This window comes from Hyperoodon ampullatus (assembly GCF_949752795.1).
Source record: "Hyperoodon ampullatus genome assembly, chromosome: 1".
NCBI lineage: Eukaryota > Metazoa > Chordata > Mammalia > Artiodactyla > Ziphiidae > Hyperoodon > Hyperoodon ampullatus.
In genome coordinates, this window is record NC_136914.1 from 89278064 (window position 1) to 89304857 (window position 26794).

Consider the following 26794-nt stretch of genomic DNA (forward strand, 5'->3'; position numbering starts at 1 on the left):
AAGGAAGAAAGTTGAGAATTTGGTTGTATTTTCTTTTAAAAATTATTCATGCTATTTTTAGCATTTTATTAGTCAAAAACAGATTTTAGAATGTGTTGTTTTTCAGTCAAATATATAAATACTTAAATGCCTATGAAAATGCAATCTTGTGAATTTAGTAGACTTTGTTTCGAAAAGAGACCTCAGGACTTTTAGGTCTCTATTTTAAATCTCAGGAAAATGGCACCATTCCCATGCTCATTGTGAGATATGTGAATAAACCCTAAATTAATTCTGAAAAATTTTAGCTACAAAATTTAAAGATATATCAAAGTTTTTCTTCTTATTCATAACAACTTAAGTTTAATGGCCTATTAAGAATTCAAAAATGTTTTACAACTTTATTAAGCATGTTTCCTCTATTCTATTAAGCATAGAAATTGTGCTGAAAGCACTTGAAAATAAAAAATGAACAGTGCAGTGTAAATAAGAATACTGCTCAGAAATCAGAAAATTTCACAGAGACCATACTGTGATAATCAAAAAGGAAACTGAAACTCAAATGTAAGCAACTTAAGATTCTCCATGTTGCTTTGAACATTTTTTTGGTAATAGAACAATTTCTCCTGAGGACCAGAGGTAGTGGTCTTCCTCTTCTCCTGCAGTATGAGAAGAAATTCCATTATTAATGCCAAGTAAGCAGAGTATTAATTCAATTATTGAGCCATGAATCCAAAAATTACTTTCTGAATGTTAAGGAGGGTGGATCACCAGGTTTATGAATACGTTAAATAATGTATGGACATCTACGCAAAAACATTGGATATATGGCCGCTTTCCATCTCTCTTTCATTGTCTAGGGTAAACTTGATTCTAAAGTTTGTAGAAAGACCCTTCAGATATTATGGCTCCTATTTTATGACTGTTGGCAAAATTAGGAAAGTAACTGGCAAAAACAATTGGCTGAGTGTTTGAAGTTGCCATCCCTTTAGACATTAAAAAGTTTATCTGCCTGGAGTTCAAATTTAAGAAAGCACTAGCACAACAGGAATGGGCTTATTACACCTGTTTTTAGGTGGAACATTTGGTTAAATAAACACCAACACAATAGCAAACAGATGCCAACTTTTCAGATAAGAAGCCATGCTTCCTCTGCATCGAGGAAGATAGTACATCCGTTACCACATCTACCCTGAAAGCACTTTAATAACCATGGAATTTTTTTGACACGTTCAAGTATTGACGCCAATTCCTGTTTTTAGAGTGCTGAATATGCACCATATTGGTTGGCCCAGAAGCTGGAAGAGGACATGTACGAGTAGGCTAAGACTGTACACAAGAGTGAATTTTTGGCTAGCCACTCCTAGAAAATGAACTAGTAATGATGTACATATGCCAGCTGGCATTTACTCAGATTTCATGTTTTACTATACTGGAATAATTAGAAAACTTAGAGGCATACAACTTTAGAGATAGAAGCCCTTGCCAGGGAATTTAGCACACTCTACTTTTCATATTTACACTGATTTTTTTTAGTTTTGTTTTTGCATGATCTTGAAAGACAACCCTGATCCAGAAAATTCTCTCCTTGAGTGAAGAGGAAAATGAGAATTTGGAAAGATAAATACTAGACCAGAATTTTTTTTTTACCTGAATCTCAAATGAGAGTGCTTACGTGCCCGCAAATACTTAAAACTTAAATTCCTTAAGAAAATACCATCGAAAGCATCAATAAACAATTTAATAATTACCATTCTGACACATCTTAGGTCTTAGAAGACTTAATTATTGGGCATAATTTCCCTGGTCAATCAAAACCAATATCTTGGTACATGAGCACAATCAGAAAGAAACCAATGGAAAAAGCTACCCACAAAGTATCCTCAGCACACAGCCATACAATTTCACTCAGCAGCTCTGGAATTCTCCATAAGCCCCCATGTCCCCAGACCCCCTGTAAAGAAAGAAAGGCAGGGTAGAAATGGGAGAGTTCTCAAAGTTAGGCAGAAATTGTCTTGGGTCTATTGTTTAAATATATGACTTTATACAAGTTTCTTAATCTCTTTGAGTCTATATCCTTAGCCATATGAAATTAATAATGCCTACCTTGCTGAGTTATCGTGAAGATTAAATAAGATGACCCCTATCAGTACATGGCAAATCTTATCATCATTATTATTAGTGTTACCGGTATCCTTACCACATACTACTTAATTTCCTTACAGTATCTTATCTGGATAGGAAATGTTGGGTGGCCAATATAATATATAATCAATGCTATCTCTCCCCATACCACTGGAAATTTCTATTATTTGGGGACAAATTGGACAAAACAGTGGCTATGAGTTTATAATCAACAAAGAAAGCATTCAAAGCTTATCAGCCAATCACAATAACTAGAAAATATGGAGAATATTCACATTATAGTATCAAGTAGTGATTCTCAAATGAGGGAGATGGCAGCGTGAGCTGTCATAGTAATCAATGACACTAAAAATAGTATTTACTGTGTGGTAGGCATTGTTCCAAGGGCTTTATCCAAATTAACTCATTGGGGGCTTCCCTGGTGGCACAGTGGTTAAGAATCTGCCTGCCAATGCAGGGGACACGGGTTCAATCCCTGGTCCGGGAAGATCCCACATGCTGCAGAGCAACTAAGCCCGTGTGCCACAACTACTGAGCCTGTGCTCTAAAGCCCACGAGCCACAGCTACTGGGTTCGCATGCATTAGAGCCCACACGCCACAACTACTGAGCCCATGCGCCACAACTACTGAAGCCCGGGTGCCTAGAGCTCGTGCTCCGCAACAAGAGAAGCCAACACATTGAGAAGCCTGAGCACCGCAATGAAGAGTAGTCCCAGCTCACAACAACTAGAGAAAGCCCGTGCGCAGCAACAAAGACCCAACACAGCCAAAAATAAATAAAAATTTTTTAAAAAAGCAAAAATCCCAAAATAAACAAAAAAAACAAAAACAAATTAACTAATTGAATCCTCCTAGCAACCCTATGTAGTAGCAACAATGTATCCTGTTGTAACACGTGAGGAAACAGGCAGAAATAACTCACTGAAGGTTCACAGCTAATAAGTGGTAGACTTTGGGGTTACAACTTTTGTCTCGCTCCAGAGTCTGCACTTTTGACATGACTACCTCTTAATCAAAGGCATCATTACTGGGTCAATATTATCTGTTCTAGAAATTATTTAGGAACATAGAAAAAAGATGGTATATGTGTAAAAGTAATTTTATTTTTATTTTCAAAGATGATAGTTCCCGAAATATTAATATTTTTTGTACGAGGAAAAGCTAAGGGACTTTGATCTGGTTCTCAGCCTCAGCAGATACCTCCTGCCCAGTCAGGCTGCCTCTGGACATGATGTGTAGACCCAAGGTTAACTGAGTGCTCACTGCACTCAATGAGAGAATGGACATCAAGCATTTAGCAGATTAATCCCTTGTCGGCAACATGGATGGACCTAGAGATTATCATACTAAGTGAAGTAAGCCAGACGGGGAAAGAAAAATATCATTGGATATCACTTACATGTGGAATGTAAGCAATGACACAAATGAACCTATTTACAAAATAGAAACAGACTCACAGATATAGAAAAGAAACTTATGGTTACCAAAGAGGAAAGTGGGGAGAGGAATAAATTAGGAGTTTGGGATTAATATATACACGCTACTACATATAAAATAAATAACAAGGACCTACTTATAGCACAGGGAACAATACTCAGTATTTTGTAATAACCTCGGAGGGAAAATAATATGAAAAAGAATATACATATATGTGTGTATATATATATATATATATATATATATATATATGACTGAGTCACTTTGCTGTACACCTGAAACTAACACAACACTGCAAATAAACTGTATTTCATTAAAAAAAAGAATTTAGCAAAGTGTCTGGCATTAGATAATAATGCATATTTTCTTTTAAAAACAGTTAATAATCAAGGAAACCAGGTCATAACAAAATAAATCTCCCCTATGCAATAGAGCATATGGTAAAGAGTAACGAATATGTGTTAAGTGCTCCATATACCCTGTAATGAGTACCGCACATAATTCTAAATCTTTACTAGTCTATGAAGGAGAGATGTGTTATCACAATTTTGTGAGAGAAAATTGTGGCAGATGTGGGTTTTAAAACCTGACCTATTGGAGTCCAAAGCTTAGATGTGTTTTTTTTTCTTTCATTTTCACACCTATTTTTAATAGCTAAAATTTACTCAACACTTGCAATGAACCCTCACAACTCTACGAAGTAGATAGTGCCATAACACCTGTTCACTGCCTTCGTGAGGTCACACCCTACCCCCAGCACTGACCCTCCTCTAAGAGTATCCCTGGTAGGATTCCAAAACCTTCTTGAGTGAACCTAAAGGGGTGGGGGAGGGCGTCCATGGCAAACACCCCACATTCAGGTCCACTGAGAACACTAAGATGCCCTTATATCAGAAGTTCTCTAAATGGATCAGGGGTGGGATGAGAAGTTCCCATTCTCTCCAGTTCCTTCTCACCAACATCCCTTCAGCTATTGTGTGATGAGGGATATTATACCATGGCTTCTATTTGGCTTTCTACCAAGTAGAAAAAGCAAAGGGAAATTGGCATCTCTTGTGAGGACTATACCTCCATTCCAGAGCAATTCTGATCATTTTCATCCCTTAACTGAATGCTTTTGCCACTCACAATCAATAGAAAAAGAATAGAGAGATATGTTGAATTAAATAAATATCATTATAACTAATTTTAATATTTAAAAGAAAGGCTGATATGCAAAAGGCTTATTTTCAGCTATAAAAATTTAAAACTCAGGTGTTCTGGACTTCATATGGTTAAGAATATGATATATAGGAAGCCACTGTAAAAACAAAAAGAATAAAATGTGTAGTATTCTGAAAAAAAAGATGTAGGTAGAATATAACAATAAGCTAATAAATTAAACATATAATACTTCCAATTCCATGCATTTAAACCATTTGCCTTTTGTTCCTCTTCATTAAAAGGCAAATTATTCTAACGTTTTCATATTCATTCATCCACGACTTTTGTTTTATTTTAAGCTCCCAATGCATTTCATTTCAACACACAGATATGATTTTTAATTCAACTACACAGCATTAAGCTAGGAACCCAAGAACATCACCCAAAGTGAAATTATATTCAGATTCACACTTGGTCTTCACCTGCCAGTTCTCAATAAAGGAAATCTGGTGGAGCCCCAAAGGAAGGGATGGACTGTCCATATCCTCTCAAGCTTTATTACTTTGTATTGGCTGATAAAAATGAAACCTTATGTGATTCTTTACTTAGCACAGCCAGATATATTACTGTTTAATATTTTGTTAGAGATGATATCTAAAGGTTATTCCCATGATCAAAATGTAAGGTGGACAAAAATACCCAAGAAATTATTATAATTACCGAATACAGTCCTAGCTGGAACTGATTCCTTATTTATCCAGAATGAAACTTGAGAAAGAATTACTGTCATAATACATGGAATGTACGTCTGAATCATAAAATAACCCATCTTCCGTCTGAGGTGAAAGTAAACCGTCATAACGATATATTCACCTGCGAATGAAACATGAGGAAAATACGTTATAGGTTCTGTGGGCAATTATTCAATGGCTTTATAATCATATTTCAGACTAACAAACAGTATTCTAGGCAAAGAAAGTATTGGATTGAATAACAACACAAGCACTGAATATATGTAGTTCCCAACTGGGGGGGAATGATACTGCACGTCATTACACAGAAAAACATTTCTGTTGCATGTAGTAATTAAGCAATTTAATAAGCTGGGCTATAGCTTTGTAAAAATTCTTGCAGTGCTTTCTATTTTAAAGCGATTAGCCTTCATTTTCAGCATTTTCTAGAGCAGAAGTTAGACCTAACTTTTATGGAAAATCACTAGAAAAAAATGAAAATACACACACACATGAAAATATAAAGCTTAATTTTAGAAAGAATTGGAATACAAAGGTATACATTATATATACATATATGCTTAGGGAAAGGTTATCTTACTGTCTTAGTTTTAGGAAAGAGCTTTATTTCTAAATGTGGTATATGTGAAGAAAAATACAAAGAAACACATATAACATAGAGCCATACATAACATCCCTGAGTTCAGGCATGTTTTATTGGCATTTAGACAAAAACCTAAAAAAGCTAATAAGTAAATATACCATAAGATTTCTGGTAGCTCTTGATAATATTTTTAATGTTACATCTGAAAGTAGCATATTCAGAAAGTTACTTAGGAAGCAGTAGCTTTATTCTCAGACTGTGAAGCCCAAGATTCAGAAGCCTCAAATCCTCCCAAAATGTATTTTTAATCCCACTTACAGGCTGGAAAAGAAATGTCTTCAAAAAAAATATTTTTTCATGGTGATATGTGTATGTAAGGAATAGTTTTAGAACAAGCAAGAATTAGCTGTTTTTCCCCATTGAATATGACAAAAACTAAATCCTATGTTTCTTACCATTCATATCCCCAAAGCAAGTACAGACCAAGAATCATCAATAATAATCATCCATCTACTCATGTGACAGCTTTAATATATACCCTTAATATATTTTATAATTAAGCTTTATATTTTGCTTTTACTTTTGAAAAGAGGGTAGCGTAGCACCACAAAAATTGGGCAAGATTTAAAAAAAAAAGATTTGGGGAAAGCACCAAAAAACAGGGAAATCCAGTGCTCAAAAATCAATGGTCAGGGCTTCCCTGGTGGCGCAATGATTGAGAGTCCGCCTGCTGATGCAGGGGACACGGGTTCGTGCCCCAGTCCGGGAAGATCCCACATGCCGCGGAGCGGCTGGGCCCGTGAGCCATGGCCACTGAGCCTGCGCATCCAGAGCCTGTGCTCTGCAACGGGAGAGGCCACAACAGTGAGAGGCCCGCGTAGAGCAAAAAAAAAAAAAAAAAAAAAAAAAATCAATGGTCAGATTTCCTGCCTCCGAATTCTGTTTAAAACAGTTTTGATATATTTGATTATTGGCTTTTGTTTCTGAATAAGAAAACCAGGTCACTTCTCACATGTCACCAACTCAGAATTTATTTTAAACTAAAACAAGATTTAAATATAAATAAAGAAAGTCTGAACTGTGATTTATGCATCAACTCCATTTCTGGAAACTTTTAGTTGTCCCCTGAAAACACGAGATATTTCAATGAAGAAGCTAGGACAAAACTCCATTGCTAATGCCAGGTAGCATATTGACTCAAATTGTTAAACATCTCACCCGTGATGGATTTGATAGTTTCACTTGATACAGTTTGCCCAATCAAGTCATACTGAACTAAGCTGGAAGACTCCTTTGGAACTTCTACTGATTTCTCAGGACCTTTTGTCCACGTATAAATCATCTCACTCTTCGGATAGGCATCTGGATGAGAGCATAGAATGTGGTTAGATCCAGAGCTCCTTTTCCATCAGCATTGATGGTCAATGATTAAGAATATTACACATGTTCAGGAAAGATGTAATAAATGAAAACAAGAATCATTATGATTTATTCAAACATGTTTAAGATTGAGAAGACTGTAGAGATTAAATAAACAGCCTTGCAACTGGGCATATTTCTTATTTTTATGCCAAAGGTTTGGAGGGGAGACTACAACTAAGGCAACTAAAATGCTATGTATGCATCACTGCACTTGGTATGTTTCCATACTAATAGGATAAACAGTTGAAAAGCATTAATAATAAACCCCCCAAAAGTACTGTCCAACTGCTATTCCCTTCCTTTCTAACTCACTGCCAGTATTTGACCAATATCGACTTCTTCCATCCTAATGCAGCTCTGCCAATTAGAAATGTACCAGATGCTGCCTATAATAATACAACAACAAAAACAAAAAGAGCAAATCCTACTGTTGGGAGAGCTCTCCAGGGGTCACCTATTCCAGACTCTGCCTCTGGGCAATACCCATGCTTTTTGGGAACGACTCTGTGGTAACAACTGGCTATGCTGTTTATAAAGCTCTCCAGGGAATGTACTTACACAGCCAGTTCCACTACCTTTAAACTCTCACAGTCAGAACATTTTCCCTTCTATCTTCAACAAATCCCTCCCAGCGGCAATTCAAGCCCATTTTCTATTATTTGGTGTTCAGTACAAATGGAGACCAGCTGCTTGCTTACCAGTCTACCCAGAACAGATAGCTTGGCTCACACACAAATGAGTTCAGAAGAACAAAGATGAATTGTATGCTACCCTCTGCAAACCTTCCTAAAAGGCCTAGAGCACAGTAGGTCCTCAGTGAAAGTGCTTAATTCTACAAAAGGAATTGATACCTAGGGAGACTATCTTTATAAGCGACTTTGCAAAACAAACTATAAGGTTTGTGTTGTCATTTAGCACTATACAATTGTGTGTCAAGGTTTATCTTCTGAAGTATATTTATGCTTAATCATACAGTTAAAGTCCCAGAATGCTATGATCCTGCATGATATTTTAAATCAGGTATCCTACTCTTGGTTATCTTATAACCATTTTTCCCCCTGTTTTTTCTCATGCCTATGAATTGTAAACATAGTTAAATGTTATTTTTCACCTTCCAAAGTAATTAAGTATCTTTATTTGATAAGTATGATGGGCCTCTCTTTTCAGTTCTCAACCCCAAATCATCAGCTTCCAAGGAATAATTTCCTTATTTTATACAAACCCTGATGGAGGACCAACTATGTTCAAGTCACTCTGAAGAGTGTTCCATGAGATCTGGGGGCGGGGGTGGGTGTGGGTGTGGGAAAGGACTTTCCCTAGATTAGAGCTATCTTGGGTGAAATTTAAATTATAGCACAAATAGTTTTAAATTCTGGCCCCAGTAAGATCGACCTTTCTGTCCACGTATTTTTTCTGTTTTTATCTTCTCTCATTAAATCACTGGTCAGGGAGCAAAGGACCCTCTCTAGATTCAAGTTAGGCCAACAGAATATTGTGATTACTGGGGGTTATAAAAAGAATGGTGACTGCCGAGTCTCATTAAGTTAAGCAATGAGCAATGATAACAGCAGGCAACAGTTTCACAATCAGTGAGACTAAGTATGTGAAGCAATAGTAAAAGTCAGCGTCTATTTTTGGTAGATTCTGATTGAGTCAAATATTTGAGGGAGACGTTAGGAGAGACGATCACATTTTGCTGCAATCTCTGAGAAGGCAGCTAGGGGGAAAGAAATTCCATATTCTGTCCTACCCATTCATTTTATCCTCTTGCCTTCACGTCCACAAAATATCCCCAATCCATCTGTCTCACATCTCCTCTGGTTCCATCCTAGTCTAAGCCACCACCATCTTTGTATCAATATTAACACATACAGCCTCCAACTCTTCTCTGCTTCTCTCTAGCATCTCTACAATCCTTCCTAGGTAGAAAAGCTGAAATGAAATTGTGAAATGTCAATCAAAGGGTGCCACACCCCTTAGTAAATCCTTCCAAAGGTGTTCTAAAGCACTTAGAATAATATCCAAACTCCTTAATGTGGTCTATAAGGCACTATACTGTCTTGCTCTGTCTACATATCAGACCACACCTCCTACTCTGTTTTGGTCATGCTTCGGCCGCTTTTATACTAACAGTGCTGCTTATGCTATTCTAACCTATGTCATGTCAGGAAGCCCCGAACCTTCTTCTGCTTTTTTCAAGTCTGCCATAAAGGATTCTGCTTGTAACAGAAACTATTAAATTACAAGAACAAAAAGATCATTTATACTTTCTATGTTACACCACCATCACATGGAGTTCAGAGGCCCCTAAATTTCACCACGGATCACCAACTTATTAATTATGAGTCAATCTACCTAGGCTATCTAGGTAGGCTAGGTAAGTAGAAATATGTTTTTGCTTTTTTGGGGAAAAGGGGTTGTTTTTACTTCTTTATTTAAATATATTAGATAATAAACAGTCTCCTGTAAGTCAAACCTTGGACAGTTGTTGTCAGGGACAGTGATTTAAATGTTGGACTATGGAAAATCATGCACATATAAAAATATCAGCTTGTGTGAGATAATCATAAATTCTAACAACATTTTTATTGTAACTTACAACTCCCAAATTTCAAAGGGCATGCATGACCATCCATGGGGAAATCCACCAATCTCATGGGACACTCTGCACTTATGGTGAGTCTATGATGGAAAAAGGCAATTAAACAAAATCAACACTTTCTTTAAAAGTAATTTAAAGATCCCTCAATGAGGAAGCAGGAAGGAAGGAAAAAAAGAAAGGAAGGAAGGAAGGGAAGAAAGGAAAAAAGAGAGTTAAAAAGATAAAAAGCAAAAAAGAAAAATGACTACCTCATTGTGTATAAAATAGTGCCATTTCTCATAATTCTAAAAAGCTTATTTGGAGCTGTCATATTATGTGAGACAGATTTCTTTCCATTCCTGAAGAAAGTATCAGGAGTCCATACTTTTGTTACCATCATATTGTTCAATCTCAGAATTTCAATGGGGCCATCATATTTTAGTCTTTTGTCAATCCATGTCTGTCTGAAGAACACATCCATTGTGTATTCCTAGGGAAATTAGGTTGTGACATATTCAATCACAGATGACTACACATAAATATGCAGAAAAATGTATTAAATTCTAGCCTCTTTCCCACTCCAAAAAGACTACCCCAAATAAAAACAAATAGGAGCAAAATTTTTTTTAAAAATCAATGGAGCAAAAAAGAGTGTCAGCAATTAAAGCATGTTATGTCCATCTTTATACCTTAATCTTCTACATTTGTTAGATAAATAATCATACATATTAATCATTCAAGAATAATTACTATAATTTAATAAAACCACCAGTACCAGGTAATTACGGTTGTACTTTGTTTTAAATCAAGTGGCAAAATTAATGTGTAACAAATATCACTGCATAATTAATCATAAAATTGTAGGGATCTCTTTAAGGCAAAGTAAAATATGTAAGATAAATTTTATGACCACAGAATTTATTAACATTTGCCTAGAGTCAAGGAAAAAAGTAAAGTAGTCTTTTTGACCTGGAAACTGAAAACCTTTAATATTAGAGAACAGAACTGAATGGACAAATTTATCTTGACCAGTGCTTGATATTCTAAGCTTTTTATGCCTGAGAGATGGAAGTGGGGGGGAGGGGTAGTGAGCAATTGGGCCAACAAGGAATTCTAAATGCAGTTAGGACTACAATATAGTTTCATACCAAAACACTCTCTAATTTTCTCCTCTTCAATAATTTTCTAAGGGAAAAAAATACTACATACATGTTGTACTATGGGGACTAGTAATAGAACGTTCTTTTCTTTGTTGAGAATGATTCCAAACCAAAAAATACTCAAATGTTAGAGCTGAAATGCAAGTTCAACATCTTACTTTTGTAAACTTTTTAGGCTGTTCTTTGACTTTCTAGCTCTGTGTGATCGATTACAAAATAAATGCTAATTGCCTTCTTTTCTGCATTTTTTTTCAAACCTCAAAAAGTACATTTAATTTCCCAAATACCTACCATTTCAACATCAGAAACAGGTCCAAAGCTAGTGACATATATGTCAGTTTTCACTTCTGTAACAGGACCTAGTAAGTATGAAGTAAATAAGTGTGAAAAAATAATTACCAATCTTATAGGCAAGGTGGGTTTGATAATTAAAAAGTAAAGACAGGTTACATATCGTTTTTACAAGCATCTTAAATTTTCAGTGAGACAATGAAGCTCTACAAAAAATGAAGACAAAAGAACAACAAAACCAGAAAGCAATGTTTACTTACAGTCAAAAAGAACACCCAATTACTTACCAGGAACCTTATTTCTTCAAAGATACATCACCCCTGGGCACTGTTACAACAGTCAGTGCAGGGAACAAAAGCTTTTAGCCTTTGTGACTTTTTTTAGTCCATCATCTGATTGGTCTTTAGTAAAGAAGTGAGCTGTTAAAAAGAGGGAACTTAACCACAAGAGTGAGGAGGAGAAAAACCATAATGGCTGTAAGGAATGCATCTTTGGCAAGTTAAGGATATTGGTAAAAACTTAAACACAAAAATGAGTCATGTCACCTCTAACAATAGGTAAACCATCCACTGGTAATTAGGACCAAAGTCAAGCTCTCCTAAAAGTTAGACCTATTTATGCTCTACCACCTACTTGCTGTGTGATTTTGGGCAAGTTACTTAACTCCTCAACAGCAGCAACCATAACTATCAGGCAAGACTGTTGACGGAGATCAAATGAAATTGCTCCTATGAGACCCTGAACACAGTTAGTCTCTCATGAAAGTACTTAACAGGTATTAGTTTCTCTTTTCTTCCAATAATGGCCACTACTGAGGTTCTTTCCTAAGTCTAAATAAACCTGGTTCAGGAAAAAGTATATGGGTGTGTCTGGCAGAAGAGAAACGTGGGAGCATCATGACAATGGGCTGACACAGATTTTAGACAAAGGAAAGTTGCTGCAATCTGGGTTTAGCACGATGCTTAAAATCAGAAATTCTGGAGTTCAATTTTGGCTCTAACACCTTCTAATTGTATGATCTTGGTCAAGTCACATATCATCAGAGGTAAAGGTTTTAATGACTATTAACTGAAATAATACACGTAAATCACTTGTCCCAGTCTCCAGAACATAATGTGCTCAATAATGATAGCAATTGTTATTATACATATCAATTTTAATTACTAATAAAAATTTTAAATTGTTGTGATCTTGAACATCATTTCTTAAATGATGGTTTATAACACTGTGTGTCCAGGGGTGACCTATTCCATACTGGAAAGAATAACATCTGCTATCAAGATGGACTATTTCCCTTGAATAATGGTTGGGCAATTGGACTTAAAGCCAAAAAAGACAAAGAACAATTGGGATAGCTTAATGCCCTAGGCCTAAAGTTACCCTCATAAAACAAATGAGAATATCTCTCCCTCTATATGGTGAAGATTGAGCCACAGAAAGAAAAATAGTTTGAAAGAGAAAGAAAATTATTTTTTTGAATAAGTATCCTAAGAAAAATATATCCTTTGGAAGTATAGTAAGAGAAAAAGTAGAGATCAGGCTGATCTGCCATGGGTTTTCATTTTTTAAAAATAACACCTTTGGAAAACAGAGAGAATAAATATGAGAAGTTAATTGAATTTTTATTTGAATGAGAAAATGAAAACAACAACAACAAAAATATGATAGTAAAGCCAAAGTGTTTCAGGAATAGATCAGTAATCCAGGAAGCAAGTAATGTGTGTTGAACCCTAGTAGATGGAGATTTCATTCAAAAAGATTCAAAAGTGGAAAAAATCACTCTGCTTGTTTCTTAAGGACAACTGCTAAAGTGTTAAAAACTCTACTTCAGTGCAAGTCAGGACAAGGAGAGATAAGTTACTCAGAACAAATAAGGTTGAGTAGGTCCTGACAACAGGACTGTTTGATGAGAATCTTGAGAAATCCAGTTACTTTGAAGATCAATTTAGGACACTGGTTCTCAAGATTTAACTGGATCAGAATCACCTGGTAGGTTTGCTAAAGTACAGATTGCTGGGCTCCACCCCAGGCTTGCTGTTAGATTAGGTCTAAGGTGGGGCCTGACAATTTGCATTTCTAACAAGTTCCTAGGTGATGCTGTTCACTTTAGTTCACAGAAAGCATTTATCTGTTTTCTAGAACAGTATTTATTTACCAAACCATGTCCTGTAAAATATCAATACCATAGGTGTTCTATTGAAGTGGGGGAAGGGTAGGAGAGGGAGGATTTAGGCCAATCATATTTTTCCTTATACATTTATTTTAAGGTGTGTGGGTTTATGCTAATTCTTAAGGTTATAATGATTCCATGATAATAATGAATGTTTTCAAATTCTTACATAACATACTACTTTTTCAATGATTCTTGAAAACTGCTTGGTATTTGTGACATTATTCAGTATTTGCTTTAAGATCACAAAGGTCTTTGAGATTGAATGAGATCCTAAAAACGTATAATTGGTAGAGAAATGTCATTCGGATACCCATTCAGTCAACATTTATTGAGTGACCACCTGCTGTATGCCAGGTTCCATGCTAGGCCCTGGTGATACAATGGTAAACCAGACTCGCAAGCTCCCTGCCTCAGGGAGTTAACATGCTACTGGGGGAGTGAAAGTATAAATAATAAGGAAATGAATTAAATGGAAGAATGCTGTCATTCATAAGAGAAACAAAAGAGGCCAGTAACAGAGTGAGAGTCTGGGAAAGCCACTCTAGATTATTTAGCCAATCTTCAAAGCAGTGACTTTTAAACTGATATCTGGATGATGATCACGAGCCTTTGGAAGAGCTGAGAGAATGCATTTCAGGTGAGGAGAACTTCAAGGGGAAAGGCTCGGACAGAGCACCTACTTTTCTGGCCATATTCTGAAAGTGGTATGTTTTAAGCAACATATTTATAATATGTTATTGTCACTGTTTTAAACTTGTATAAATCTTCATGAAAGAGGTTGTTATGGGCTGAATTATGTTCCTCCTAAACTCATATGTTGAAGTAGCACCTAGTGCATCAGAATGAGATTATATTTTGAGATAGGGTCCTTACAAGGGGAATAAACTTAAAATGAGGTCACTAGGATGGGCCCTAATGTAATAAGACTGGTGCCCTTATAAGAAGAGGAGATTAGGACACAGAAACATACAGAAGAAAAACCATGTGAAGACACAGAGGGAAGATGGCCATCTACAAGCCAAGAAGAGAGAGCTTAGAAGAAACCAATCCTGCTGACATCTTGATCTTGGACTTCTAGCCTCCGGAATTGTGAAAAAATAAACTTGCTTTTATTTAAGCCACCCAGTCCGTGGTGCTTTGTTACGGCAGCTGAAGCAAATGAACACAGAGGTTAATCATCTGTCCTGTGTTCTTTCCGCAAGTGTTCTCCCTCTGATATGCAGTCCAGCTCTACCTCTGTTTATAGGCTGTGGTAAGAAGTCTGATTTGTGTCCCGTAATCATTGGGAGACCATCAAAGGTTTGACGTAAGGAAAATATATGATCTAAATATATGATCTGAATCACTCTGGCAGTTGTATGGACAGCAAATTATAGGGAGGCAAGAGTAGAAGAAGGCTTTTCTAAGAGGCTGCTGTACTAGGCCAGGTGAGAGATGACGGTGTCGTGGACTAAGGATGTGGCAGTTGGGATGGAGAGTGGACAGATCAAGGGGCATGTATGTGTGGAACTGCTCTCAAGAAATGGGGTTCTTCCCAAAGAACAATAAGCAAAGATACTGTTACTATTTATTTAAGGCCTACTATGTGCCAAGCAGGATACTAGGCTCTTCCTATATGTTATTTCATTCAATCCTCACAACACCCTCCAGGGATGATATTTCATGAGAATTTTATGGACATGGAAACTGAGCTCACAGAGGTTAAATATTATATTCCAGAGCCAGAATTATAACCCCCTGGATTGATCTACAAAGTATGTTCTAGATTTACTATGCTAATTATATCATTAAATAATAAATCAACCATTAATTATTTACATATAATTTTCTATCTAGTACATAACATGCCATACCTACCTCTCCCATTTTGTTTCATGAGTAGTTTCTGAACTACGTTACTACTGCAGCTCTTCCTATGCATTGCTCTTATTCTTATTATAGCCTGCTTGAGTCTTTCTCTCCTTAACAGCAAAGACCAATCTTAATCCTCTTGGAAATCCCAAATGAGCACAGTGCTTTACACATACCAGGTAGTGAAAACTATGTATTTGATTGTGTTCCTAATATCATTCCAGCAGTGATTTTAAAATCTCCCCAAAGGAAAAAGTACTGGGATTCATTTGTTACATCAGTTAAGCTAAAAATATTTCCTGATTAAAGTAGAATTCGTGTTTTATTTATATTTATATCCTCTCCCTGAACAAATCCCGGGCCTTACATGCAATAGGTTTCCAATAAATCAGTTTTCAATGAATCACGGTCGCTATGCAATTAAGAGTAATTCTTAGAGACGCTTCCTCTAACACTGCTGTTTAGGATGTTCAAATCAACCCTCCTAAGAGCATAATTACATAGAAACCAGATAATTTTCAGCTTGGAAGGACTTCTCATAATTCTCTATGCATTTGTGTAACATAAAAGACGTCTTTTATTTTAAAATCTTACTACTTTGCTAATAGGGAAATAGTTTTTAATCCCCCAAATATAGTGGACAGTTCCTAAGGCAAAGTGATCTTCTACAGTCTTTGAAAGAAGGAGCCAACACCACCAGGATCAAATTCAGAGGAATACTCCCATCTTATTAATGAATCTAATAACTTTATTATTTGCTTGGAAAGTGGGAAGGCAATTAACATTTCACAAAATTCCCCACTGTTTACTTCAGCTGTAGAGACCTGGACAAAAATATCACTTTTTAATTTCTTCTCCAGTAATAGGATCCAATTTGCTATCACACCCAGGAAAGAGACTTAAGCAGTTCTGCAGATGCTGAAACGACTCATTCCCTGTTCTCCACATTGCCTCCCCAGTCATGCGCTTGAGGAAAGATTTCTGGGTTTTCAGCCACCTACATCCATGCATCCAGCTACATCTTACAAAACACTATTAATGTGTCTTCCCAAATCAAGAGACTTAAAGTACTTAAGAGGAACAACAACAGCAAGGAATCTTAGTGAAATATTTAAATAAGGCTCTAATTCTCTTTGTCACTTACAAAATATAGAAAAACTAGCATTCCTGCATATTAAACAAGGAACAGATGTCTACTGATATTGTTGAGAAAGCAAATAACTATAGAGCTTTATTTAGATGACCTTAAAGATTAGTGCTTCCTTTATGGTATGATCCTATCAATCAAGCTCTACTTTTTAAATATTAAAGGCATCAAATAAATGAATAAATAAAGTACTAAAAACAACAATAAAATGTGAGTAAAAGATGAAAATGCAATTCACAGAAGGAAAATTCTTGTAGGCAATAAAGATTTGAAAAGATGTTCAACCACATTAGAAATCAGAAAAATGCAAATCATTTCACGTTAAAATACCATTTCAAGTATATATATATTTATATATACATATATATGTGTGTGTATATATATATATACACACACATATATATATATGTATATATACACACATATATATTCTTTTTCCAAAGTGTTGAAGGGTTTGTGGATCCTGAATCTCATATTCACTGTAAATGAGAGTCTGAATTTGTAAAACTACCACAGAAAACAGTTTGGCATTATCTCATCAAGTTGAACTCCCACTTACACTAAGATCCAGAAAAATCCATTCTTGGATATATATGCAAAAGAAACTCTTGCACATTTACAGCAGGAAATTTGGGCCAGAATATTCACAGCAACACAATCCTGGAAACAAGCAAAATGCCTATTGCCAACAGAGCAGATGAATCAGCTTGTTCTTGTGCAATGAGTGTATCACGCAGCAGCCAAAATGAATGATCTATAGCAATATACAACAATAAGAATGAGTCTTAGGAATACACAATTAAGTGAAAAAAGCATCAAAAGATTGTAAATAGCATGTTCAAAACAATTAAATTTTTAAAATTTCAATTTATTAAAGAGTAAAGTTAAGCTAAATGATATTCAAATAAAGCTATGCAATAATTTATTTTTTTAAAGATTTTTTTTTGATGTGGACCATTTTTAAAGTCTTCATTGAATTTGTTACAATATTGCTTCTGTTTTATGTTTTGGTTTTTTGGCCACGAGGCATGTGGGATCTTAGCTCCCCAACCAGGGATCGAACCCGCACCCCCTGCATTGGACAGCGAAGTCTTAACCACTGGACTGCCAGGGAAGTCCCATGCTATGCAATAATTTAAAAAGGACTCAGAATGGTGGTTACTTTGAGTGGGGAAGACAGGCAAATAGGATGAGGGAGACCATATAGCAGAGTAAGTTGTCAAGGTTTAATTATTTAAGTGTATTCTATTTTATTATAGTAAATGAATGAATAGATGGATAGATAAAAAGAAGGTCCACAGATATGGGGACCAATCATGGGAGTGTGTCATGAACCATGGATTATTAATTCAGAATCCAGTTCTGTGCAGCAGAAGCTTTTTTAAAATAAATACATAAAAAAGGCCTGGATAATAAAGCAGCTATTTGTTTAATGATATACGAAATGCAAGTTGATGTATTTTTCATCTAAAAGAAAGCTAACATCCCAGTGAAATATCATCTAAATGTCCACTAAGTTACTGATAACCTATATCTAGGTTAATCTATATCTAGATTTTTAGTGCTTATTTTAGGAAACAACAAATGCATTTTGCATATTCTTGCCCTAAAGAACCTGTAAATATATATTAGCACCAGTACATCTTTTTTCTTAAAAACTAAGAGCATAAGAAAGTAAATTTGTGTTCTGGATTCTACAGTCTCTTCTTGTCACACAGGCATCTTTCTTTCAGTTATCCCTTCCCTCCACTCTAATATTATTCTCTACTTGTCTCTTTCCAGTGGTACACAAACAGCTTTAAAAAAGGCAACCTTCCCTCTTTCTCTTTTCTTTCGTATTTAAACTTCTGGGGGAAGAAAATACCTATGCCTAGTGCCTGGAATTCTCCCCTTTCTATTCACTCCATCATCTATTATAATCTAGTTTTCATGCTCAGGATCCACTAAAATTCCTTTTGTCAATATCACCAGTTTTTCCCTATCTACAGCACTTTTCCCACAAACTTTTTAAAAAATCTTATTTCTCTTATTTTTAAAAAAGCTCTCTTGATGCTACTTTCTCCTTCCATTTACCAGCCCATTTCTCTGCTCCTCTGTACAAATGCCCAGAAAGAAACTCCTCCCATTCTTTCTGGAACCCACGCAATCAGACTTTCACCTTCATCATGCCACCAAAGCTGCCCTTGTCAAACTCACTGAAAATGTAGATATTGCTAAATCTAGTGGTCCATTTTATGTTCTTATCTTTCTTTGTCTGCCAGGAGCATTAGACATAATCGACCAATCCTGCTCCACACTGAAATACTGTTTTCTTTCTTTATTTAACATCTGTACATTCTCTTTGAGGTTTTCCTCCTACCTCAAAGGTCACTACTTTTCAGTCTTCTTGGGACAGAGATTCCTCCACCTCTTTCCCCACCTCTTAACACTTGGGACTTCGGAGCTCAATATTTGTACCTTTTCCCTATCACCATTAATTCCTTGGTGATCTCTTTAGTTTTATGGCTTTAAATACCATACATTATTGACATACCCAGTATCCCTGAATTCCAAGCCTATCTTCACTTTACATCTAATGAGCATCTCAAACGTAACATATTCACATACAATTGTTCAGCCACATCCCTAAGCTGCTTCTGCCACAGTCTTGGCAGCTCCATTTTTCTAGAGGTTCAAGTCCCAAACTCTGGAGTGACACCTGACACCTCCCTTTTTCTCACATCCCATATTCTAGCTGTCACCAGTAGACTAGAACTTTGAAAAATAGCCAGAAGCCAACCATTTCTTACAATTTTACAAACTTCTCTGCCACCAACTTGGTCAAAATGTCCATCATCTCTTGCCTGGTTGATCCTAAAAACCTTTCTGCAGTTGCCCTTGACCCTGACTCACTGTTCCCAATCCAGCAACCAAGGTGAGCCTTTAAAAATTAACCAGTTCAGGTCTCGCCCCTAATGCAACCCCTCCATTTACTTCTGATATGATTCAGAGTAAAAGCAAAGTTCTCACCAGCCTGCAAAGCTTTATACTACCTCATCCTTATATCACACTGACCCCTTCCTACTCCTCAGCCCTGTTACCTTCACTGCAGTGACAATTCCATGCTTACCATGTCTGCACGCAGTTACTTCTAACCAGAAGACCCCACCCAAATGCAGCTTATGCTCTTACCTACTTTGAATCATAGTTCAAATATCACTTCAGGGACTTCCCTGGTTAAGAAGCCGCCTGCCAATGAAGGGGATACGGGTTCGAGCCCTGGTCCAGGAAGATCCCACGTGCCGCGGAGCAACTAAGCCCGTGCGCCACAACTGCTGAGCCTGCACTCTAGAGCCCACAAGCCACAACCACTAAGCCCGCGTGCCACAACTACTGAAGCCCACGCACCTAGAGCCTGTGCTCCACAACAAGAGAAGCCACTGCAATGAGAAGCCCACGCACCACAACGAAGAGTAGCCCCTGCTCGCTGCAACTAGAGAAACCCTGCACGCCCCAACGAAAACCCAAAGCAGCCAAAAATAAATTAATTAATTAATTAAAAAAAAACAAATATCACTTCATTCAAGTCTCTCCCTCCTAACTACTCTAGTTAAAATTGCAGCCTCCTCCCCTGCTTTGTATTACTTGATAGGAGTTATCAACATCTGACATACTCTATATTTGGCTTATTTCTGTTGCTCCTTTTCTGTCTCTTTCACTAGAGTATCAGCTCAGGAGGGCAGAAAACAGTGTCCTTTGTTCACCAGTGTATCCCCAGTGCCATCCTAGAACAGTGCCTGGCGTATATTATATGATCAATGAATTTTTGATGAAAGTGAATAAAATGAAATATCTCCGTGTGGCCAGTTCTTATCTACTTAATATCTTGGAAGAACTTGAGAGGTGTCTCATACCTCCTTCCTAAGATATTCCATTCTCTTGACTGTAACTCACACTGTCCTAGTGCCCACCTATATCACAGCCTACTCCTTCTCATTCTCCTTTGACAATTCTACGTTTTCTGCCCTTATTTCAGTTGTCAATGTTCCTTGAGGCTTGGCTGTGGGCTCTTTTCTCTGCTCTTCCTATACTCTTCTCTAGACATATATTCTCACAGCATTACATACTGATGACCCCAGACAAAACTCTCCTCTGATATCCAGACAAGTACAATCACTAGGATGCCACACATGTATCCTAAGATTAACATATCCAGGGATGTCTTGATTTCACCCTCCCTCCCATTACTGTTCCTCCTCCAATCCTCTCCAATTTAAATAACACTATTCTCTGTCCATTTTCTTAAAAAAATCCACGAGTCCTTTTTGATTTCTCCCTTTCCTTTACCACCTATATGGAATCCATCACCAATTCTTTGCTGAATTATACCTTCAAAATATATCTCACTTTTATCCGTTTATATTCATCTTTGCTACATCTACCATCTTATTCCAAGCTACCATTAACTTAATGGAGAGAACCAAGGAATAAAAAGTTTTTTCGGTCTTCTTGCTTCTAATATTGTTCCAACTTTATATCTAAGTCTTTCTTTTTCTTATGTAGCAGCCAGAGGGATCATGTTACAATCTAAGTCATACCATGTCATTCCCTCCACCTAAAAATCTCCAGTGATGTCCAGGTTCATAAAAGGAAACTCCTTTACCAAAGGTTTGGTATGATCTGGTCTCTGCTAACAACTCCAAGCTAGTCCCATGAGATTCTTCCTCTTGCTTTTCGATTCCAGGCACACGGGACACCCTTCACTGTCTAAATCTCACTCATTTATTATCTACCTTAGGATCTTGGCACTTGCTTTTTTTGCTGCCTGAGAACAACTTTTGCTTACTCTTTCCATGTCTGTCACCTTTAGGTCTTAGCTTAAAAGACTTCCTTGTCCACTGTATCTGAAATAGATCTCTCACCCGATTTATTCTAGCATACTATTGGATTGTTCCATAGCATTGTCTTTATTTACTTTATTATTTGTGTCCTTGTTATTTTTATCTCTCTACACTGCTTAGCCTGTATCTGATTCAGAATTATATCTTCACAACTTAACATTGCTCTTGGCACATAACAGTCTCTCACTATCTATTAGTTCAACAAATGAATGAATGAATGAATGAACGTGACAAGTCAGAAGAGAATGAAGCTTTATTTTTCTGTTGCCCTGGGCATTTCAAGTGTTCATTTCATCTATATACTTTACAAAAATATATTCTCTGTCTATGTTCAATTAATAAAGCTAGCACATGGCACATCAGTTTAATTTTTAGGTTGAGATATAGATCATTTGAAAACACTGCAAAGAAGTTTTTATTTCTGTGGGAAAATTCTTCCAAATTTACCTAAGTGTATACACTCCCCCAATGTTTGCTTTTCCATTTTAAAATGTTATTAGAGCTTTAAAATAAAAGTTCTCATTTCACTCCTCTGGGGGAAATGTAGTTTTGCTTATTTTAATGACTACTTAGTAACAAGAAGGTCTGTTAATGAAAATTTGACTCTTGTTCAACAGAAGGATGCAAAAAAGTCTTACAAGTGGTTGTAGCAGAAGACCAGCTGCCTAAGGGTTTAAAGAGTGAGAAGTGAGTTCCCGCCTTGTCAATTGCTTGTCAATTACTTGTCAATTACAGGGTTATTGGGTAATTCATTACAACTTTTCTCAGCCTCCTCCCTGACAGAAGGATGATGCCTGCCCTGCTTATCTTTTTGCCTTGTTGTGATAATCTTATTAGACACTGTATGTGAAAATGTTTTCAAAATTGTAGAAAACCCTACTCATCTGAAGTCCTACTGTGCTGGTGAACAACCTTGCAAAACTGACCCTGGTGCTCCACTGCCGTTTCAGAGAGATTGTAGAAGATGATCTAAGGCAATCATCTCTGTTTATATGTATCTGGAAGCATTTATTATTCCAGATCATTTGCCTCAAAAGACTGACATGCACAAAAGGTTGTATAATCCTTCAATAAATGGAAGTGGGTACGGGCTGGCTTCCTAAACTATTTCCTGGTGGTTAGTACCTTAGCTATGCATTTTTAAGATGGTGTGTAATAGTGTTGAAAGTGGATACGAGCCAAGGGGATGATTTTCCAGCTCCTTTGTGGAATGGTTTACTGTGTGCTGCTTCTAAGCAGGTGCAAGCTACTTCTGGATAGTAGCAGACTGATGTGTCAAAGGCTGGAAGAACTCTACCCTCAGATGTCACAATCTAGCTTCTCCCACTCTGCCTCCTTCCTTCCCTTCTCACCTTTCCCCTTTCCTTCTCTAATGGAGAATGTGGGAGACAAGGGAAAGGAGATCTTGGAGGGATGAAAAGCAAGAACCATTTCAGTTCCTTTTACTTCCCCATTGCAATCTGTGCTGCCGAGTTAAAAATATATAATTTCATTTCCAAATCTATTTCAACCCTTGCCTGGCCTACTGAGCAATCACAAACCTTCCAATTTCAATTCAGATCTTTGCTTTTAGCTTTATTTTGTATGGAACACTGCTAAGTTGTATAAACAGATATAAAGTAAATGCTCTACAGAGAGCAGGAGTAGGATTAAAGGAACCAGGGAGTAAATCTGTATTTAGCACACTGGTCAAAATCTGAATTGTTTTCATTTCATTTATAAAATGCCAAACTTTCCACAAAGTATAAAATGTCAAAGAAGGGATCATACCTGTGGCATCCAAGAGTCTCTGCTAGCAATGATTTTTCTTATTATTTTCAGTGATGCTCATTTATAACATCTTGTAAACAGATTACACATTTTCTGCAGGTAAGAATTACTATTCCTCTGTCACATTTGGAATACTACGTATTTACAGAGAATGACCCACTTCTAAAAAATGAATTACATTTACCACAAATATTTATGAGCAACAACCCCAAAAATTGTGCTACATGGTAAGTTATTAATAATTAATCAACTGCTAACACTTAAAGTAATGTGAATTCAACCCCTTCCCATAAAGCTATAAAAGGATCTCCAGGTGGGCAATGAAGATCACTTGGCAGAGACAAATAAGATGACTGATATTGCCCTTGAAACATTTTAGCAGTACTGCAGCTAACCAAAATCCAGCAATGTCTTATATAGGTTGATTTCATTCATTTTATTGTCTATATATTATCATGGGAGAGGGAAGTTGGTAAAAAAGATGCAACTCCAATGGATCCCTTCTTCTTTTTGAATTATAACTTGCATGATAACCAACTGCATAGATATGATTTTAATTTTCAACATTAAATAATAAAACCATATGATTTCAATGATAACTTTTCACTTTAATTTAGGTTCAGGGACATCAATTCACTAATGAATATTTAAACTACATGTGATTTCATACTTCCATCATTTTTTTCTTTACTTGAAATGTCAAGCTTAAAAACTTTATGGGCAGATAAATCGTCTTTTATTGATATAATATAGCCTTAAATGGCATCACATCATCTGAAACCTTATCTACAAAATTATTTTTAATCTAAAGTGATAATTTCCCAGTCACTTATGAAAGACCGTGCATTGACAAATGATTCACTTCTGTAAGGAAGCCTCTTTTCAGATTTGCATGAAGCCAAATGCGGTGCTGAGCATCCTACCCCTGGAGAGGCAACGTGAAAAGAACCAAGAGAATCTTTCATCCTTCTCATCCATCTTTATCACTGTCAACATGCAAAAACTGAATTAAAACCTTCAATGGCTCTCTGTAACCTTCTCAATAAAATCCAGAAAAAAAGTGCCTCCTGATTCCAAGACCGGATTCCAGTTTATCACTAATATGCTATGTTTCCTGTATAAATCACTTTCTCTTTTGAATCTTCAGTGTTCTCCTTTGTTAAATGAGGAGAACAAGACAAGACAGACTCTAAAGACTCATCCAGCTCTAATCTATCCACTTCTCTTTTATTTCCAACAATTCTTTATAGGCTGGGACCAAACAACTTTGAAATAATGTCTAATTCTGTCCTCTTTCCCAGGAACATGCTGCTCCCTTTTACCTTCTACACTCCCCATCTTCTTATCTCTTAAGCACCCTCCATAGGAAGCTTAAATGAAATGCTTCAGTGCTTCTAATATTATGATACTCTTCACAGAGTATCTGATAGCATCCTAGTCTTCATGGGTTTGTCTTTTAAATACACAACCTGATCTGGGTTCACATCCTGCCCGCACCACTTATTAACTGTGAACTTGGACCAGTCGCTTATCTTTCCAAGCCTCAATTTCTTCATCTGTAAAATAGGAACAGTAATAGCTTTCTCTTGGGGTTGCTGTGAGGGTTAAACAGTAATGTATCTATATCCTTTAAGATAGAGCCTATGTCTTATTCAACTCATTTCCCAAGAGGGTAACTAGCTCAGAGTACTGGGAAGAACAGGAACTTGGTGGTCAGAAGCCATGGGCCAACACTTTGGGTGAAGACGCATGTTCTCTCTCTGAACTCGACTGAGGGGGTGTTTCAGGTTAAGAATAATATCTTGAGATTTCTTTGAACCTGGTGCCTAGCACAATGCTTGCCACATAGATTCTCATTACATAAGCAAAGGGGCTATGAATATGGAAAAGAACAACAGTGCTGTTAATGGATGTGCCTCTATTAGACCCTTTATACACATTTACTGAAGGAAGAAATAAAGCAGAAATACCCGATTCCAAAGTCTTAGGAGGGTAGTAAATGCCACCTCTCCAAATAAAGTAAACTTTCATCCCAAGGTAGAAAAGAATAGGAAAGGATGGGGTTCTCTAGGAGAGCAGGCAGCTTGTGCCCCTGATTCCTGTCCTAGGCAGAACAGGGTCGAGGTTTTGGTAGAGGAACTGATTCCGCGTGGGAGGACAGGGGATTTTGGATCAGCTGTGTCAAGTTCAACCTGCTCTGAGCAGTGGCCAGGTTAGGGGGCCGTCCATTCTCGGGGCGCAGCGCAGCAGGGCAGCTGAGCCTCGAGTTCCCATTACGGACACTTCCCCTTCAACCTCGCCCACCCGGCAGCCAGGTCCCGGAAGGTAATTGGTGGTCGGGAGAGGCCAATCTTCTGAGGGGGCAGGGAGATGGAAAAGTACGGGTGGGGGCGGGTTTCTGGTCAGAGGTCTCATCAAAAGAGGGGAGAGAGAGAGAGAAAAGAGACAGAGGGAGAGGGAAAGGGATAGAGGGAGGGAGGGAGGGAGGGAGAGATTGAGAGAGATTGAGAGAGATTGAGAGATTTTTCATTTTTGCACGCGACGCATACCTAATGATATTTCCACAGACAGACAGGCAGACGCAGAGAGAGACACACAGGACACACTTGCGCGTTTGAAATCGTTCATACCCCCAAATCCAGGACGCAGCCTGTTGTCATAACCATCGAGTAAACTGTCCAGGATGCGGGTAAAATTTTCCGGGCATAATTTCTCCTCCTTTTGGTTCTGTCCTGGGGATTCGTTTAAACTGCAAACGCACACACACACACACACAAAAAAAAAACAGGGGCGGATGGGGTTATTTTAAGAATTGATCAGCAAACAGGTGGAAACAGATTTATCTTCTAGGAAAAGAGTCTCTTGCCCCAAACTAAAGGAGGCAGGGCGGAGGGATGGGGGAGAGAGAGAAATGGTCAGGAAAGGCGCACCCCGCGCACACGGACCCCAATATCCACACTCTTCTTGCACCCCGCGCCCCTTCTGCTCTCGGCGTCTACGTGGTCAGAGCAAAGCCCGGCTCCGGGCCGCTGACCTTACAGCGGAGACCAGAGGGTCAAATTCGCCCTTGGTGGGGGGGTGGCTGGCGGCCAGAGGGGACCCAGAGCTGGCCCCTTCTCCATCTTCCCCTGGCCCCCAGTACCTCGGGGAACTCACCAAGCCGCCAGGCACAGGAAGTGCAGGAGGGCGAAACTGGCCCCGAAGGACGTCGCGATCGCGGGTACCTTCTTGGCAGAAACCATCTTTGCAACATGCCATACTTTAAGCCTGTTCAGGTTTCCAGGCTCTCCAGATGCCCTGAGCAGGGTGCGAGGCGAGGGCAGAGGCTCTCCGCGGTTGTGCGCACACTCGCGCTCACACTCGCCCGCGCTCACACTCGCCTGCGCTCAGCCAGCCCCAGCCGCGGTGGGCGCGTGTGTGCACGCGGGCCGGGGAGGCGGTTCCTGCCTTGCCTCGCCCCCTCCTTTCCTTGCCGAGCT

At 37.8% G+C, this 26794-nt stretch overlaps 1 protein-coding gene across 6 annotated transcripts in view; it reads right to left on the reverse strand.

The window, feature by feature from the left end:
* GABRA4 (gamma-aminobutyric acid type A receptor subunit alpha4) overlaps positions 1 to 26568 on the reverse strand; it is a gene marked incomplete at both ends in the record, with an annotated part of 66475 nt that extends 39907 nt beyond the window's left edge. Inside the window, 7 exons of one of the 6 annotated variants that reach the window (XM_079707265.1) lie at positions 5426 to 5578; positions 7259 to 7402; positions 10062 to 10144; positions 10313 to 10533; positions 11495 to 11562; positions 25946 to 26064; positions 26540 to 26568. In XM_079707265.1, coding sequence (XP_079563391.1) covers positions 5426 to 5578; positions 7259 to 7402; positions 10062 to 10144; positions 10313 to 10533; positions 11495 to 11562; positions 25946 to 26064; positions 26540 to 26568 — 817 coding nt within the window. Of the gene's footprint in view, positions 1 to 5425; positions 5579 to 7258; positions 7403 to 10061; positions 10145 to 10312; positions 10534 to 11494; positions 11563 to 25864; positions 26065 to 26471 lie in introns of those variants that run through there. The other 5 variants (XM_079707264.1, XM_079707263.1, XM_079707266.1 and 2 more) reach the window with 5 other exon arrangements.
* Positions 26569 to 26794: the final 226 nt, after the last annotated feature.